We start from the raw sequence: 15,131 nt of genomic DNA on the forward strand, positions 1-15,131 counted from the left end.
CAGAAGATGGGCACGAATGGGTGGCACCGTTAGAGTTTGGAAAATGCCACTTAGATGGAGAAACCTTGGATGCTGCAGGGGTCAAGTAACAAGATTGAGAGTCCAGGTGTGTGGTCCTGGCGCCAGCCACTGGGTGTGGGGGGGGGGGGGAGTCAGGAAGTCACCTGGAGCTGGGGTGCGAGTAGTGGAGAATGACAAGGAGCCCTAAGGGATTGTTTGTCCAGTGTCCTTCCTTCCGTGCAGGCCCGGCCTGCATCCGTCAAACTTCGGTGAGCATCCTCTTCTCTGCATATGCCCGATGTGGAGTGGGAAAGTAGCTGGGTCTCCGCTCCCGGGTGGCCTCCGAGAATTCAGGCTTGCCAAGTCCGTTGTCGGCTGCCTTCAGGTCCGGGGCAGGCTGCCCACAAGTGACGTGGGTGTACTGGCCTTGTTCTTCCTGCTCGGTCTCCCGGTGGTAGAAGTAGTTGAAGTTGGAGACGATGACGGGCACGGGCAGGGCGATGGTGAGGACCCCGGCGATGGCACACAGCGAGCCCACGATCTTGCCCCCCACCGTCATGGGGTACATGTCCCCGTAACCTACTGTGGTCATGGTGACCACGGCCCACCAGAAGGCATCCGGGATGCTGGGAAAGAGCGAATCGTCATCGTCAGCCTCTGCGAAGTAGACGGCGCTGGAGAAGAGGATGACTCCGATGAACAGGAAGAAGATGAGCAGACCCAGCTCCCGCATGGACGCCTGCAGGGTCTTGCCCAGGATCTGCAGCCCCTTGGAGTGGCGGGACAGCTTGAAGATGCGGAACACCCGGACCAGGCGGATCACTCTGAGGATGGCCAGGGACATGGCCTGCTGCCCGTTCTGGCCGCCGCCTCCACTGGCGGACTGCTGTCCCTGCTGCTGCACCAGCTCGGTGCCCAGGGTGATGAAGTAGGGGAAGATGGCCACCAAGTCGATGATGTTCATGATGTTGCGGAAGAAGGCTGGCTTGCTGGGGCAGGCGGAGAAGCGCACCAGCAGCTCGAAGGTGAACCAGACAATGCACAGCGTCTCCACCAGAAAAAAGGGGTCGGTGAAGAAGGAGCCCCCAAGGGTACTTAGTGGGGATGAGCCCCCTGCCATCATTCCCCCCGCGGTGATGCCAGGATGAAACGTATAGGAATCGTCTTCATCCTCCTCTTCCTCCTGGCTGCCCCTGGACACCGGGGAGACACCACCACCATTGCTTCCACCTCGACCATCTGCGCGGAACTGCGGCAGCGTCTCCAGACAAAAGATGACGATGGAGATGAGGATGACCAGCACCGAGACGATGGCGATGCCCCGGGCGGGCCCCGAGCTCTCCGGGTACTCGAAGAGCAGCCACACCTGGCGCTGGAAGGGCTGGGAGGGCAGTGGCTTCTCGTCCACGCCACCCTCGGGCAGGCAGCCCTCGTCCTCGCGGAAGGCAGCCAGGGCCTCGTCCCCGAGCTGGTAGAAGCGGATCTCCTCCAGGAAGATGTCCAGCGGCACGTTGACCGGCCTCCGCAGCCGGCCCCCCGACTGGTAGTAGTAGAGGATGGCGTCGAAGCTGGGCCGGTTGCGGTCGAAGAAGTACTCGTTCCTCAGCGGGTCGAAGAAGCGGACACGGCGGCCGGGGTCCCCCAGGAGCGTGTCGGGGAACAGCGACAGGGTGCGCAGCTGCGTCTCGAAGCGCAGCCCGGAGATGTTGATGACCAGCCGCTCGCTACTACAGCAGCCGCCGCCGCCGCCGCCGGCCTCCGGGAAGTCTCCGGCATCCTGTTGCTCCCCCTCCGGCCCACGGGCCTCCCCCGGCGCCGCCAACGTAAGGGATTTCTCCGATCGCATGTCCCCTCCGCGGTGCGCTCCCCGCCACTAGGACGGCGCCCACGACACGACCTCCCGGGCGCGGCGCCGCCTCCCAGCTCTCGGCGGCGCCTTCTTTTCGGGGTGGGGCTCGCGGTACGACCGACGTCGGGTCCCTAAGCCCCGAAGCCCTGGTCTTCGCCGGGCTAGGTCTGGGGAGGTGACCTGGGCGCGGAGGGTTCGGCTCCGCGCCCCCAGTTATCCGCGCCCGATGCTAGATACAGCTTGTGGTACCTGGAACCGCAGCCTGGCGCGTGTGCAGCTGGACGCCAGGAAAGAAGCGTGGCTTCGCGCCCCCGCCCTCCCCAGACTGGGCTCCGGGACGCGGGGGTCCGTCCTCCAGACCGGTCAGCACGTCCCAGCTCCCGCGGCGCTCCTGCAGCAGCTCCAGACCCCCGGCCGCCGCTGGGACCCGAGCGCCAGATGCGCCTCCCTCCGGCTCGGCCAAGACGCCTGGCGGGGCTCGGCCTCCGCCCTACGGCCACCGCGGGCTCCACTGGCCAAGGTCGCCGTTCCCGCCGCCGCGGCCGCCACCGCCTCCCTCCGAGCCGCGCCGCTGGCCTGCGAGAGGGCCCTGGGGCCGCCCCGGCGCCGGGGCGCGCGGACCCACCTCCCCAGCCCTTGTGCCTTCGCTGCAGCCGCGGCAGCTGCAGCGGCTCGGCTCTCCGCTCTGCCCTTCCTTCCCAACACACTCTCTCCAAGTGACGTGGCAGGCCCCGCCTGCTGCCCCCTCCCACCCCACTCGCGCATCACACCCCTTGCCCGGCCAGGGGCCGCGCGAGCCAGGGCGCGGCGAGCGGACGCACCCTCACCTCTCCAGTAATCTTTCCCGCGCTCTCCTGGCACGCCTCTCCCTCCCGCACGTCCACATCCACGGCCCTCTAAACAGGCGCAGGTACCCTAATGCCACACCCCCCGCCCCGGCAAGTCGCTCTTCTCTTTTCGGTTTAGGGAGCTGACCTGCGCAGTGCATCTCATCAATAAGAAAACACCCCTCACCGCCCCCCCCCGCGCCCCATGGCACAGAGTTCTGTGCCTCCACTCACCCAGAAATTTAATGAAAGAAATCAAATTATATTTTGTCCTTCTGTATTTACGAAGACCTATTTGCCAGCTTCTCCAATCTCTACTTAAAAAAAAAAAAATTGAGGAAGCATGTTTTGATGTCTTGAGAGCTTCCGATTTAAATTGTACTCCAATGTCAGTCCCCAGAGAATCCCATACCTCCCTTTGCAAACCCGGGAGGGCGAGGCCGCCATTCTCCCAGGATTGCAAAGTGATAGCAGGGAAAAGGGTAGGAAGTCGCTGGTTGCCTTTTCCAACAGAAGTTTTCTAAGGGAGTCCTGGGAGTTTGGGCAGCAGCCCCAGTGAAGAAAGAACCAGAAGATGGTGGCATCTCAGAGGTAGCATAGCCCAGGGAAGTGCATCCTGGAATTCATAATCTCCCAGCCTCCCTGGGAGGGAGTGAATGAGAATCCGGAGTGAATGAGAAAAGGGGGAAGAGGGGAGTGGAAAGGGCATGTTGATTAAACTAACAGCTGCACTTCCTGAGCACTTAATATGTACCGGCCACCTTCCAGGTGCTTCACCTGCACCACCTCACTCCCTCTTCACAATCCTACGGGAAAGATGGCCTCTGCTCCTCAGTACTGTTACAGGGAAGACCCACCTGGCAGGATTTGGGTAGGGACCCAAGTTTGCTGTAGAGACTCTTCCCCTAATTCTCCAGGAGGGAGGAGGTAAGAATGGTTTTCCATCCATTTCTACCAGAGGCCGTATCGTCTTCCATCACTGGATCACACAGGTTGGGGTCTGCTGGGGGAGTTTTGGTCTGATCTTTTCACACTGCCACTGCCAGGTAGGGTTGACGTTTTCTTCTCTGTGCTTCATTTTCCCCCTTTTGGGGTGGCTGTGGACAAAACAGGTTGCTGACGATCAGAAGGTGTTCGTGTGTAGCTTCTTGTGCTCTTAGATCATTGGTAAGAGCTCATGGACGATACCGATGGAAATGATACATAAAGGTACTCTCAAACGACAAGATTCCTGTGAGAGTTCTTTGTATTGCATGGAGTGTTTTAAAACCACAGTGATTCACTCCCAGCACGGTGGGGGCGGTGGAGGGGGGGGGAGATGGGGAGGAGGGAACTAAGTGTCCTGGTTGTTTAGGGCAGAGGTCAAGTGGTGAGTGGGTAGGAGACAGGCTGCCACATCACCGCTTCACTCTCCAGTCTGGTCCCTCACCAGACCTGCAGGGCAATCGTTCTTCTGCTTCTTTTCTTTGCTTATCCTGTCCATTTCCACTCCCTCCTCTCAGCTTGCATGTTTCAGTGAATGGCGAGAGAGCAAGTGTACCCAGTCACTCGGTCAATATTTTTCCTATTCACAGGCTCTGTAATTAATCAATTTAAACTTTGCACTATTAAGTTGCTCCGTTAAAAAAAAAAAAGAAATATTTTAAGGAAAGAAAGGGAACCTAAAAAACCTATAGGTTTTTAAAGAACCTATTTCTTAAAAAAAGAAATATTTTAAGGAAAGAAAGGGAACCTACACATACGCTGTGTTATATGATATAAGTATATCATATATTATATGATATACTTATATCGCTGTGTTATATGATATAAGTATATCATATATTATATGATATACTTATATCATATAACATAAGTATTATATAACATAGAAGATACTCTTTTTTACCCATGTCCAATTACCTGTAATTCTTTTCCGGGTGGTAAATTGACTCACTCATGATCCCTTTTGTCGTCTTTGGTGGTCAGTTTTTACAGTGAAATATCCATTCGCATGTTTGTTTTCATCATTGCCATTTTTATCCACGAGGTTATCAACTAGGTCAGTAACTCTTCCAAACAAATCTTGGAGAAACGTGGGAAGGAACCTGCATTCTGCCAGGAGGGTGCACAGTCTAACGTGGTGGAAGGAATAGCCCTTTGAATACCACTTGGGTTAAGGCTGCCAAGCTACAGGCAGAGCTGATGCTCCATGGTTACTTTGACATGCACCCCACAAGGCTCTGCCCCAAGACAGTTTCACTGTGCACGAGGAGTTTCCCCTGGAGGGAAAACCCATTAGCAAGTTCATGAATCAGAGTTCTGTTTTTAGTTCTTTTGTGAAAGAGACTCGTTTCTTAGCTTTAGACAAGCCCTTTTTTCTAGATCTTTCCTCTCAAGCAAATATTAAGGGTGAGTAAGATCACACCTTTGGAAGTACCAGTTCCTGTGTGAAGGAAGCATAAGCCCATCCACAGACGGCAACGCCACCTCCAGTGACCGGCGAACGCTTCCCCGGAGTTCACTGAGCCCCAATTTCATGAAACCGTAGGCTTTTCTAATTGTATCTAAATCCACACATTTTCGCTAATGGTAGGAACCATTCATTTATTTAACAAGCTTTCATTGAGAAGCTACTGGCTGCCCACCATGTGCCAGGTGCTGGGGATTTAGAAGTGATCTGGACAACCCACCCGCTCTTATGAGCTTGCATTTTCGTGCAATAAGTACATGACGTTCTAGATAGAAAATGTTAACAGTAAACAATAAAAAGATATTTACATATTGTAGTAAATGCTCTGATGAAAATAAATGGGATGCTGAGTCAGAAATGAACCTGGGGATTCTGCTTTGAAGAGGGTGGTTGGGAAATTTCCCTCTGAAGAGGTAATATTTCAACTGAGAAGTCAAAGATGAGAATAAGCCAGACTTGCTAGAAGCAGGGAAGAGCATTCCGGGCAGACAAGTTCAAAAGCTCTGAGCTAGACAGGTCATGGATGTTCAAGTGATAACAAAAGCCATGTGCTGGGAGGAGAATGGGCAGCAGGGAGAGATGTACAAGATGAGGCTGAAGAAGGAGCGAGGGGTAGGTCTTACAGGGGGCGGTGTTCAGGTGTTATCTTAGGATGTTGGTTGTGAAGCCAATGACGGCTCTCAAGAGGAGAAGAGACATGACATGATTTACATAGAGGCTGTGGGGGAATGAATTACAAAGCCACAAAAGAAACAATCGGGGGACCAGGAAATTGCAGTGATTTGGGGAAAAGATGATGGTGACTTGGACTAGAGAAAAGGTAAGGTGTATAGAGATACAGAGGGAGGGGGTGGGGTTGGGGAGATGTTTAGGAGATAGAATTAGCGGGAACTGGTGACGGACAGGACGTGAGAAGTAAACAGTGGATGCCAGGTTTGGGATTTGAGCAACCAGGTGTGTTGGTGGTACCATTTATTGAGAAGGGGAAGATGAGAGACTAAACAGCTTGGGATCAATCAAGACCCATGTCGTTTTTAGACGTATTCACTTGGAGAGGCAAATGACACATGTGGACGAAGACGTCAAGGAGGCGCTTGTTTATCCACGTCTAGAATATGGTAGAGAAATGTATGATTTACGAATTTAAAATATTTAGAAGTATTTAAACCCCTGGCATTAACGTCTCCTAGAGAAACAGAATATGAACGATGAAGAGAAACGTAATCAGGACCAAGTCCTTCACAGCAGTCTACAAGTTACCATTCAAGTTCAGGAAGAAGAGGAACCAGCAAAGAAGACCAAGGGGTTTTCAGTGGAAAGGAAAGGAAACCAAGAGAAAGGATTGCCCTGGAAACCAACAACTGGGACCAGTCCCATCCTCCCACACCCATGCAGACCTTCCAGCTGAAAACATATCTACGTCAAATTAGGAGCGCATGGTGGGAATAAAATGGTACCAATAGGGAGGAACCACCTAAAAATGGACGTATGTGCCAAGATGAGCAGATAAAATGTGGCAGATAATTTGACAACCATTTACATTTTTATCTTGGCCTTAACATGTACTTACCCCAGGTATATAAATGATCATTCTCCTCTATTTCACAGGTTTCTTTGATGCCATTTTCTACTTTGCTCTGTGTATGCGTGTATGTGCTTATCATCACCCCAGGAATAAGATCCTTGAAGTTTTCCTTTGGGGAGACTTAGCCTTGTTTCTCTGAGTAATCTCTGCGAATGGTCCTTCTCACTGCCCTGTCTCTCACAGACACCTGTGGAAGGAAGGAATGGTAAGTGGTCAGCTTCCTCACTTCCTACCTGTGCACAAGTATGTATGGATACACACATCCTCCCTAAGAAGAATCACTCCCCTCTCTAGGTTTCCACTGCAGATGGTTTGGGAAAGGGATGATGAGTCAGACCATGTGTCTCATGACCATTTCCCTCCCTCTGGGCTTTCCCTGGGACTAAAGTGACAAGGGGAAGGACAAATGTAAACACGTATCTTGTAGATAAGCATCAGTTATAATTAGCTGCTTAGCCAGTTTTTGATGATGATGATGATTGTGATGGTGATGAACTCAGCTACAAAGTGTGATGGAGATAATGATGCTCCAGGATCCACTAGAGGAAAATCTAACAGATTTCAGTTGAGTGAAGCTGTATATTGGGAAAAGAATGCATTAGACATCTGTGTCTTGCAAATCATCAGCCCTAGGAAATGACTAACCGTGCCAAAACATAAATCTATAAAGAACGCTTGGGACTTCTCTGGTGGTCCAGTGATAAAAAATTCACCTTCCAATGCAGGAGACCGGGGTTTGATCCCCGGTTGGGGAGCTAAGATCCCACATGGCACGGGGCAACTAAGCCCGTGTGCCACAACTGCTGAGCTCATGCGCCTCAAGGAGAGAGCCCGCATGCTGCAAACTACAGAGCCCACCTGCCCTGGAGCCCACACACCACAACTAGAGAGAAGCCCGCGAGCTGCAACGGAAGATCCCACATGTCGCAGCTAAGACCCGACGCAGCCAAAAAAAAAGAAGAAGAAAGAATGTTTTACCAGTCAAGGAGGATCCAAGAGCACGTGTTAGTATTACAAGTTTGCAGCTGCTTCTTCATCCCATTCCCCTACTGTGGCATCATTAGTGCTATTTTCCAAATGTCTCCAGCTCTCTCCCTTTCAGGAAGGTGGGGAACTGTACACTCTAGCTCAATTGTTGTTGGACCAGTCCAGTAGTTCTAACCCATGAGTTGTAAGCAGAAGTGATGCATGTCATTTCTGGACCCAAATATTTAATTAAAACCTCTAGAGCTTTCTTTATCCCAGCCACAATGGCCATAATCACCCATGATGGTGGCTGCCCTGGCAGAGTGAGGTGGGTTCCAGAGTGAGGTGACGTGGGATAGGACCCCCAGACGAAGCAACAGGAACGTAGCATGAGTAAGAAAAAAATCTTCTGTCATTCTAATTCTCTGATACTTGGGGATGGATTTGTTACCGTGGCATAATCTAGTCTATCCAAACTGATCCACAATGATACCCAGAATCGAGAAGGTGCTGTAACCAAAAGCTAAAATTTGTGTCATTGGTTCAGGGGCCAGATAATGGGCAGTAAAGACACTTGATTGGAGGCTGTTATGGACTATCTATGTCCTGAGTGGCAAAATATTTGAAAAATTGTTGCCTGTGATAACTTAGAAGGCAGATAGCGTACCTAAAGACTGACACATCTATGAAGAGGTTAGAAAACAGACTGTTAGTATCACAGGGTGGCTACCATTGGCAAGCAGAGCTGAAATGGACAAGAGAGAGTCCGGAAATGTGGGGATCTTCAGGGCTGGCAGAGGCAACAGCTGCTATTCCCAATCAGATGTAAACAAAAATTGAAAGACCTCTGTGGCAGAAGGGCTGATTAGGACTCAGCCTTGCTTTGTGGAACAACTCTATCGTAGAGCAGTCATGCCCATTGTTAATACCTCTGAAGGAAATAAGCTGTTTTACAAAAACCTAATTAAAGTTGTGGCTTCCAAAAACATTATTATTTGAATTAAACAAAGTGGCTTGTGGGGAGGGGAAGAAACTAGAGATGTGTAACCTCCCACAGAAAACTAATAGGCTCAAATTATCCACTGTTAGGTTGATCTCAGGAAGAACCATGGGTGTGGTTACTGACTAGGGGCACAGAGAGCTGCCTGGACAGATAGAAGAAAGTCTAAGATGATTTACATCGGTCATACTGCCAAAGGAACCACGACCTGGACTAGACCATTCAGGACTGTTCAAGACTTGAAACAACTTTTAGGCCCCTAAATTTTGTGTGTGTGTGTGTGTGCGGCACGCGGGCCTCTCACTGCTGTGACCTCTCCCGTTGCGGAGCACAGGCTCCGGACGCGCAAGCCCAGTGGCCATGGCTCACGGGCCCAGCCGCTCCGCGGCATGTGGGATCCTCCCGGACCGGGGCACGAACCCGTGTCACCTGCATCGGCAGGCGGACTCTCAACCACTGCGCCAACAGGGAAGCCCAGGCCCCTAAATTTTTATGGTCAGGAAGCAGACAGAGAAACCTGCTCAGTCCCCAAGAAACATATCACCTGCAACGCCCATCTCAGACAGGACCAAGGAAGATGACAGAGAAAAAGAGTGTTCCAGAAGGATAAGCCAGGGGATAGAGAGCAGTGAGCTGGGAATCCCTCCCAAGCAGCCACATGAGGTCCTAATTCTGCTAAGTGGAGTTCAGAACCACAGCAGTCCAGTGATGGCCGCACTGCTTCCATCTCTCCCCCTTCTGAACGGGAATATTTATTAAGGTTATCTTATTCCAAATCAACCCTTGTCCATCGCGTTGTGAGAGAGGGAAAGTTAACATGTCTTTGGTTCTCTGAGTTTCTGAACTAGGAGGTCCACGTCTGTAACTGATGTGGAGACCAGAACATGTCCCTCTGAACACAAAGACCTGCTACCCGCCGCTGAGGTCCTAGACTTTGAGCTTGGTACCTGGAATGGATAGGACTTTCGTGTTGTCTCCCTTAGAGAGTGAGTAAGTGTATTTTGCCTGTGAGGGTCAAACATTTTACGATCAGGAGGGCAGACGATAGTAGGCATTGTTGCTATTTACCGAATATTTCCATCTCTCTACCTTCTGAGCACGTGGTAGGTTTGTGCCCTTCCTGGTCCACGTACGGCGGGCCAGAGTCACGTGACTAGCTCCAGCTGATGCGTTGTGACACATGTCACATCTGGCCTGCAGCGCTGAGTTTCCCAAACTCTTTTCCTCTGCCATAACGCTCCACAGCACTTGCGAGAGTGGCCGCTTCATCAACCTAGGGCCGCCAAGAATGCCAGTGAAGAATGTGTAAATAATCCTTCAATAGAACCCACTGAGAGGTCTGGGATGTTTGTTACTACAGCTTAACCTAGCCTCTCCTGACTGATACACCTGCTTGTTTCCCTGCTTGGAGATACATACAACAGAGGTCATTAATGTTCTATTTTCTATGGCCATAAGAAAAACATTGAACATAAATCATGAAATTCATTTCAAAAGCTTAATTTTGGTCAACTCTTTTGTTTTTATTGTTGGTTACTTCTCCCCCCACCATATCACGCTGCAGAGGGTATACTCAGAAAAGATAGAGAAAATATTTTCTGGCCTCTTCCACCACTGGAGTGAAGTACAAGTTCACGAAGAGATGGATCTGGAAACTTTGACACAGTTGAAGAAATTGTATCTCTTGTTGATTCTGCTCACTGCGGACTCCGTGAAGTAAAGAAGTTCTCTTAGGTCTGACGACAAATGAAAGGACTTTATGGTTATAAGAAAAATAAAGCCCAGGATACAGTTTGTGATGTAAGCTTAAGGCAAAGGAAGTTCAATTCTTTGCATCAAAACAGAAGTAAAATGGTTTTCCGTCTCCCCCCAGGGTCAGGAATTGCAGGAACCTAAAAAGGAAGAAATTGCAAATTCCCTGGCGGTCCAGTGGTTAGGACTCGGCCCTTTCACTGCCGAGGGCACAGATTCGATCCCTGGTGGGGGAACTAAGATTCCACAAGCTACTTGGGGATCTAAGATTCCACAAGTCGCGTGGCATGGCCAAAAATTTTTAAAGAAAGAAAGAAAGGAACACAACATTGTAAAGCAATTGTACTCCAATAAAGATGTTTTTAAAAAAGGAAGAAATGAAGAAAGGAGAGAAAGGAGAGAAAGGAAGAAAGAAAGGAAGGAAGAAAGGAAGAAAGAAAGAAAGAAAAAGAAAGAAAGAAAGAAAGAGAGAAAGAGAGAAAGAGAGAAAGAGAGAAAGAGAGAAAGAGAGAAAGAAAGAAAGAGAGAAAGAAAGAAAGAAAGAAAGAAAGAAAGAAAGAAAGAAAGAAAGAAAGAAAGAAAGGGAGAGAGAAGGAGGGAGGAAAGGAGGGAAGAAAAAGAAAAGAAAAAAATAAAAAGGAAGAAATTAGAGAAGGTTGTCTGTCGAGTAGGACAGGTCCCCAAAACAAGTGGGCAGGCAAGGTCTCAAAGGCCTTGTGAGGTAGCCTGTCGGATGCAGGAAATGGAGCTGGCAAGTCTAATGTGCACTTCTAGGCTGTTTTCTCTTCTGGGCTTGGCTTCCCGTTCCAGTCTTGGAGAATGAAGGGGCTGCTTTGGAAGAAAAGATGGGGGACGTTAGGGAGGCGTCTACAGAAGGAGGAGACCCCACTAGCATCCCCCGCTCCCCTCTCCCCTTTGGATGCAAATAGACAGACAGGAGCAGTAGGGTGAGGCTGGGGCAGCCTTGTGCCTGGTCCTTTCCAAAGCGTTTATGCTTCCCTCCCCCCAAGCACACTGCAAACAGAGAGCCACTGTCCCTTGCCCAGTGAGTCTAAGCTGGATGTAGCAGGGCCTCCAAGGTGCTGCTTCCCTTCCTGAGGAGCTAAGAGTGTGATTTTCATGTTCTGGTTCTTCTGCTTTCCCGATGGAATGAAATAGCTGGGGCTAAATAATGCAACATTCCCAGTCCACCGATGGTAGCTTCTCTCTTTTTTTAACTACAGCCTCTACTTCGTTCTGAAGAACAAATTATGTTTTATGGCCTTTTATAAAATATTCATCCTTCATACCAGTGCTCTCGGTGGCTCAGGAAGCCTGGAAATGGCCTGGGGTGAAGAGGACCTCATTTCCCCCAAGACACAATTCCCAGAGGCAGGCGGGCTCCGACCACAGGGGCCACTATGCTGGCCGCCAGGTTGGGAGCAAGGATTCCAGCATCCTGCTCCACAGAGCTGGACTTTCAGGACACCTGGAAGTTGGGGGCCTCGGGGGCTGGAGGGGAGGAGGGTGAAAGGGAATCGTGCTGCTCTTCCTGGTGTCCCCACGCTTCGTGCCTGCCTTCTGAAGATGCTGGAGGTTCACCAATCATCACACGATTCCTTCTCCGCACCCTCTTTTCTGAAATGCATGTGTTGCTGCCCCCCAGGCCCGGGTCCAGGACAGCAGCAAGGGGGCCAGAGTCCAGAGGAAGGGAGGCGGCAGTGCCCGGAGGGTGTGGTCGGGGTGCAGGGGGGAAGAGGGAGAGGTGACAGCTGTTTTCTCTCCATGTATGTTTCCCATCCAAGTGACCAAGGGACACGGTTCATAATAACATGAATAACGCCCTCAGTTGATCGTGGTGCCTTACAGTGTGCAAAGTAATGTCACATCCAGAGCCTTGAGCACTGAAGTTGGAGTTGGGGAGCCTGACTTCCAGGCCTGGGCTGTCCAGTGATCAGCCCACATGACTGCACTTCCCTGGGCCTTGGTTTCCTCACTTGCACAGTGAGGGTTTATACAAGAGGACTCTGGGGTCTAAGGTAAATTATAATCCTGGTTCTGCAACGCTCAGACTCTGGATGTGTGCCCCTAACCCTAGGTTGGTACCATTTCAGAGGGTCTCCAGGCATCTGCCAATCTAGGTAGAAAGAACCCCATTTTCTCCAAAAGCAACAGCATGAGCAACTCCCGAGTAGAGCGGTTTTCCAACGCTGGTCTCACACGGCTACCCCAGGTGTCACCCACCAGACCTTTCCCACGGCAGAGCGAGGAGTGGGTTCTAGGCACCCCTTCCCGCCGGCCCAAGACCTGATTCTTGGAGGTGATGCCCAGGAGGACGTGTGTCGCCAGCTGCAGGGACACGGCCACAGAGGCAGCAAGAGGATACACACACCCTCATCACCCAGATGCCACTTGCCCCCATCTTCGCACGCATCCCTGCACCACTGCCTATAGAGGCATGCTCATCTGAGGATAAGGTGAAGGACCTTACACTAACAGCCCAAATCTGGAGAGGTGAAAATTACAGGAGAGGACATTTCCAATGGATTTGTCATCACAAAGTCTCAAAGTACTCTGTGTCTCTCATTTATCCCAAAACCTATCCAACTGAAAAGCGCAAATTAGCTAATGCGCACATTTTCTATTAGCCAAGGCAACCGTATAGATAAGAACCTGCGCATCCTGGGCTCCTCAAGCTGTATTAGCTGCTAAATAGATAGAATTCTCCCCTCAGTCCAGGGTGACCTGAGCAGAATCTATGAGTGGGGAGAGGACAAGACGGCAGCTCCTTGGGAGGGCTGTCTCTGTGCTGACTCATCTTGTTTTCATCACTTGCTGCCCCGGCCATGCATACTGGTGACCTGAGAGGTAGTCATTCATCCGCTTAACAAATAATCATTGATCAGCTTCTGTGTACCAGGTACTGTGTTAGGTACTGGGTATAGAGTGTTGAATGAAACAGGCCTGACTGTGACCCTGACCCCCAGGACAGTCTATCTAATGGGGGGGGGGCAAAGTATATACATACAGACATGAGTGTATAGACACATGCGCACACACACATGTATTTAGAGACAGACTCCTCAAGCAGCCCTAGCTGTTTCGGGATTCAGCCATTCAAACCATTCCAGTTGAGACCCCAGACATCACGGAGCAGATAACAGGACATCCCTGCTGCAACTTCTCTGAGTTCCCGAGCCCCAGAACTGTGAGCTCTAATGATACCAAAGTGATATTGGAAGACAGTAGGTGTCGGGTAACTTGTCTTGCAGCAAGAGATAACCGAACCCCTCGGAGAAGCCATGTGACCTGCAGAGAGTATCTCAGCTAAGAAGTTTTACAGTGGAGGTTCCAACCCAGCTGAGCTGTGAGGACAGACCACCTCCTGGGAAGCGAGTGGGATGGTAGAGCTCAGGGGAGCCCAGAACTTTCCTGAATGCAGAGTTAACCCTCTGCACTTGCTCTTCACACACACATATACACACACACCCACATACACACATATACACACACACAAACACACATATACACACACCCATACACACATACACACACACACATATACATACACACTTATACACACACCCATACACACATACACTCACACACACACACATATACACACACCCATACACACACACACATACACTCTCTCTCTCTCTCTCACACACACACACACACACACACACACACACACACACACACCTGGGCATCGTATTTCACTATCTCGTCACCAGAAGGGAATCCTTACAGGAAAAGGACAGGCATGAAATCCCTCATTTAGGGAGAAAGCATCAGCTTAGCTAATCCGAGTCAGCAGACTTTCGGAATCCGGGTCTGGCTGATGTAGGCCACACTCTAGCCACGCTCTGCGGCACAGAGAAACCAGACATAAGGTTCCAATTTGAATTCCATTTCCATGAAAAACACGTCCAGCCGAATCCTCCCAAAGCCAGGAAGGGGCCCTGCACTAGGGAAGAGCCCCGCATCCTTACAAAACAGGTTGAAAACAAGGAGATGGAGAATGGGGAACGGGGGCAGGAGGGGGGCGGGCTTCACGCTGTCCGGAAGTTCTGCGCTCAGTTTTCTCCATGTCGTCGGCTCAGGAGTTGTCAGGGGAAGGGGCAAAGTGACATTTTGGAAACAGGAAAGGGAAGTCGCAACTTCTTTTTTTCTGGGGTGGGGGGGGGCACTGCGTGGCACGTGGAATCTTAGTTCCCTGACCAGGGATCGAATCCACGGCTCCTGCAGTAGAAGCGCAGAGTCTTAATCACTGGACCACCAGGGAAGTCCCGGGAAGTTGCAATTTCTGATACCTTCCATGTGTCCTGATTCTATTCTCACCTGGGGAAATGGCAAACCACGGGAGCATCCTGGGTTCCCTTAGAGCCCTGGGCAGATTGGGGCCGAGCATTTGGGACTTGCGCCACGAATTGTAGAGAGAAATCAAGAGGACTGTGGAGTAATTTACAAGGTCAGAGAGAAGGCCTCTGACATTCTGACTGCAGCCCCCATACCTAACTGGGTGGCTGGTACATAACACACACTCAATGTTTGTTGAATACGTGAAAAAAATAAATGATCTCCGTACAACTGCCCTGATGTCAAGTTCCTAAAATATTAGGAAGTGGGCAGCCTGTTCCCCATCCAGATGCCTCTGATCTTCTGAGGAAGGGGAGACGCACCACAAGGGCGGGGCTCCTTTGCCCACTGGTAGAGCA

At 50.8% G+C, this 15,131-nt stretch overlaps 1 protein-coding gene across 1 annotated transcript; it reads right to left on the reverse strand.

Annotated features, from left to right (window-relative positions):
• Positions 1-259: 259 nt before the first annotated feature.
• Positions 260-1,846, reverse strand: KCNA6 (potassium voltage-gated channel subfamily A member 6). Its single transcript, XM_060165542.1, has one exon. It carries the CDS (start codon positions 1,844-1,846, stop codon positions 260-262), a length of 1,587 nt encoding a protein of 528 aa, XP_060021525.1.
• Positions 1,847-15,131: the final 13,285 nt, after the last annotated feature.

The sequence above is a fragment of the Lagenorhynchus albirostris genome, chromosome 11, assembly GCF_949774975.1.
Source record: "Lagenorhynchus albirostris chromosome 11, mLagAlb1.1, whole genome shotgun sequence".
Lineage (NCBI taxonomy): Eukaryota > Metazoa > Chordata > Mammalia > Artiodactyla > Delphinidae > Lagenorhynchus > Lagenorhynchus albirostris.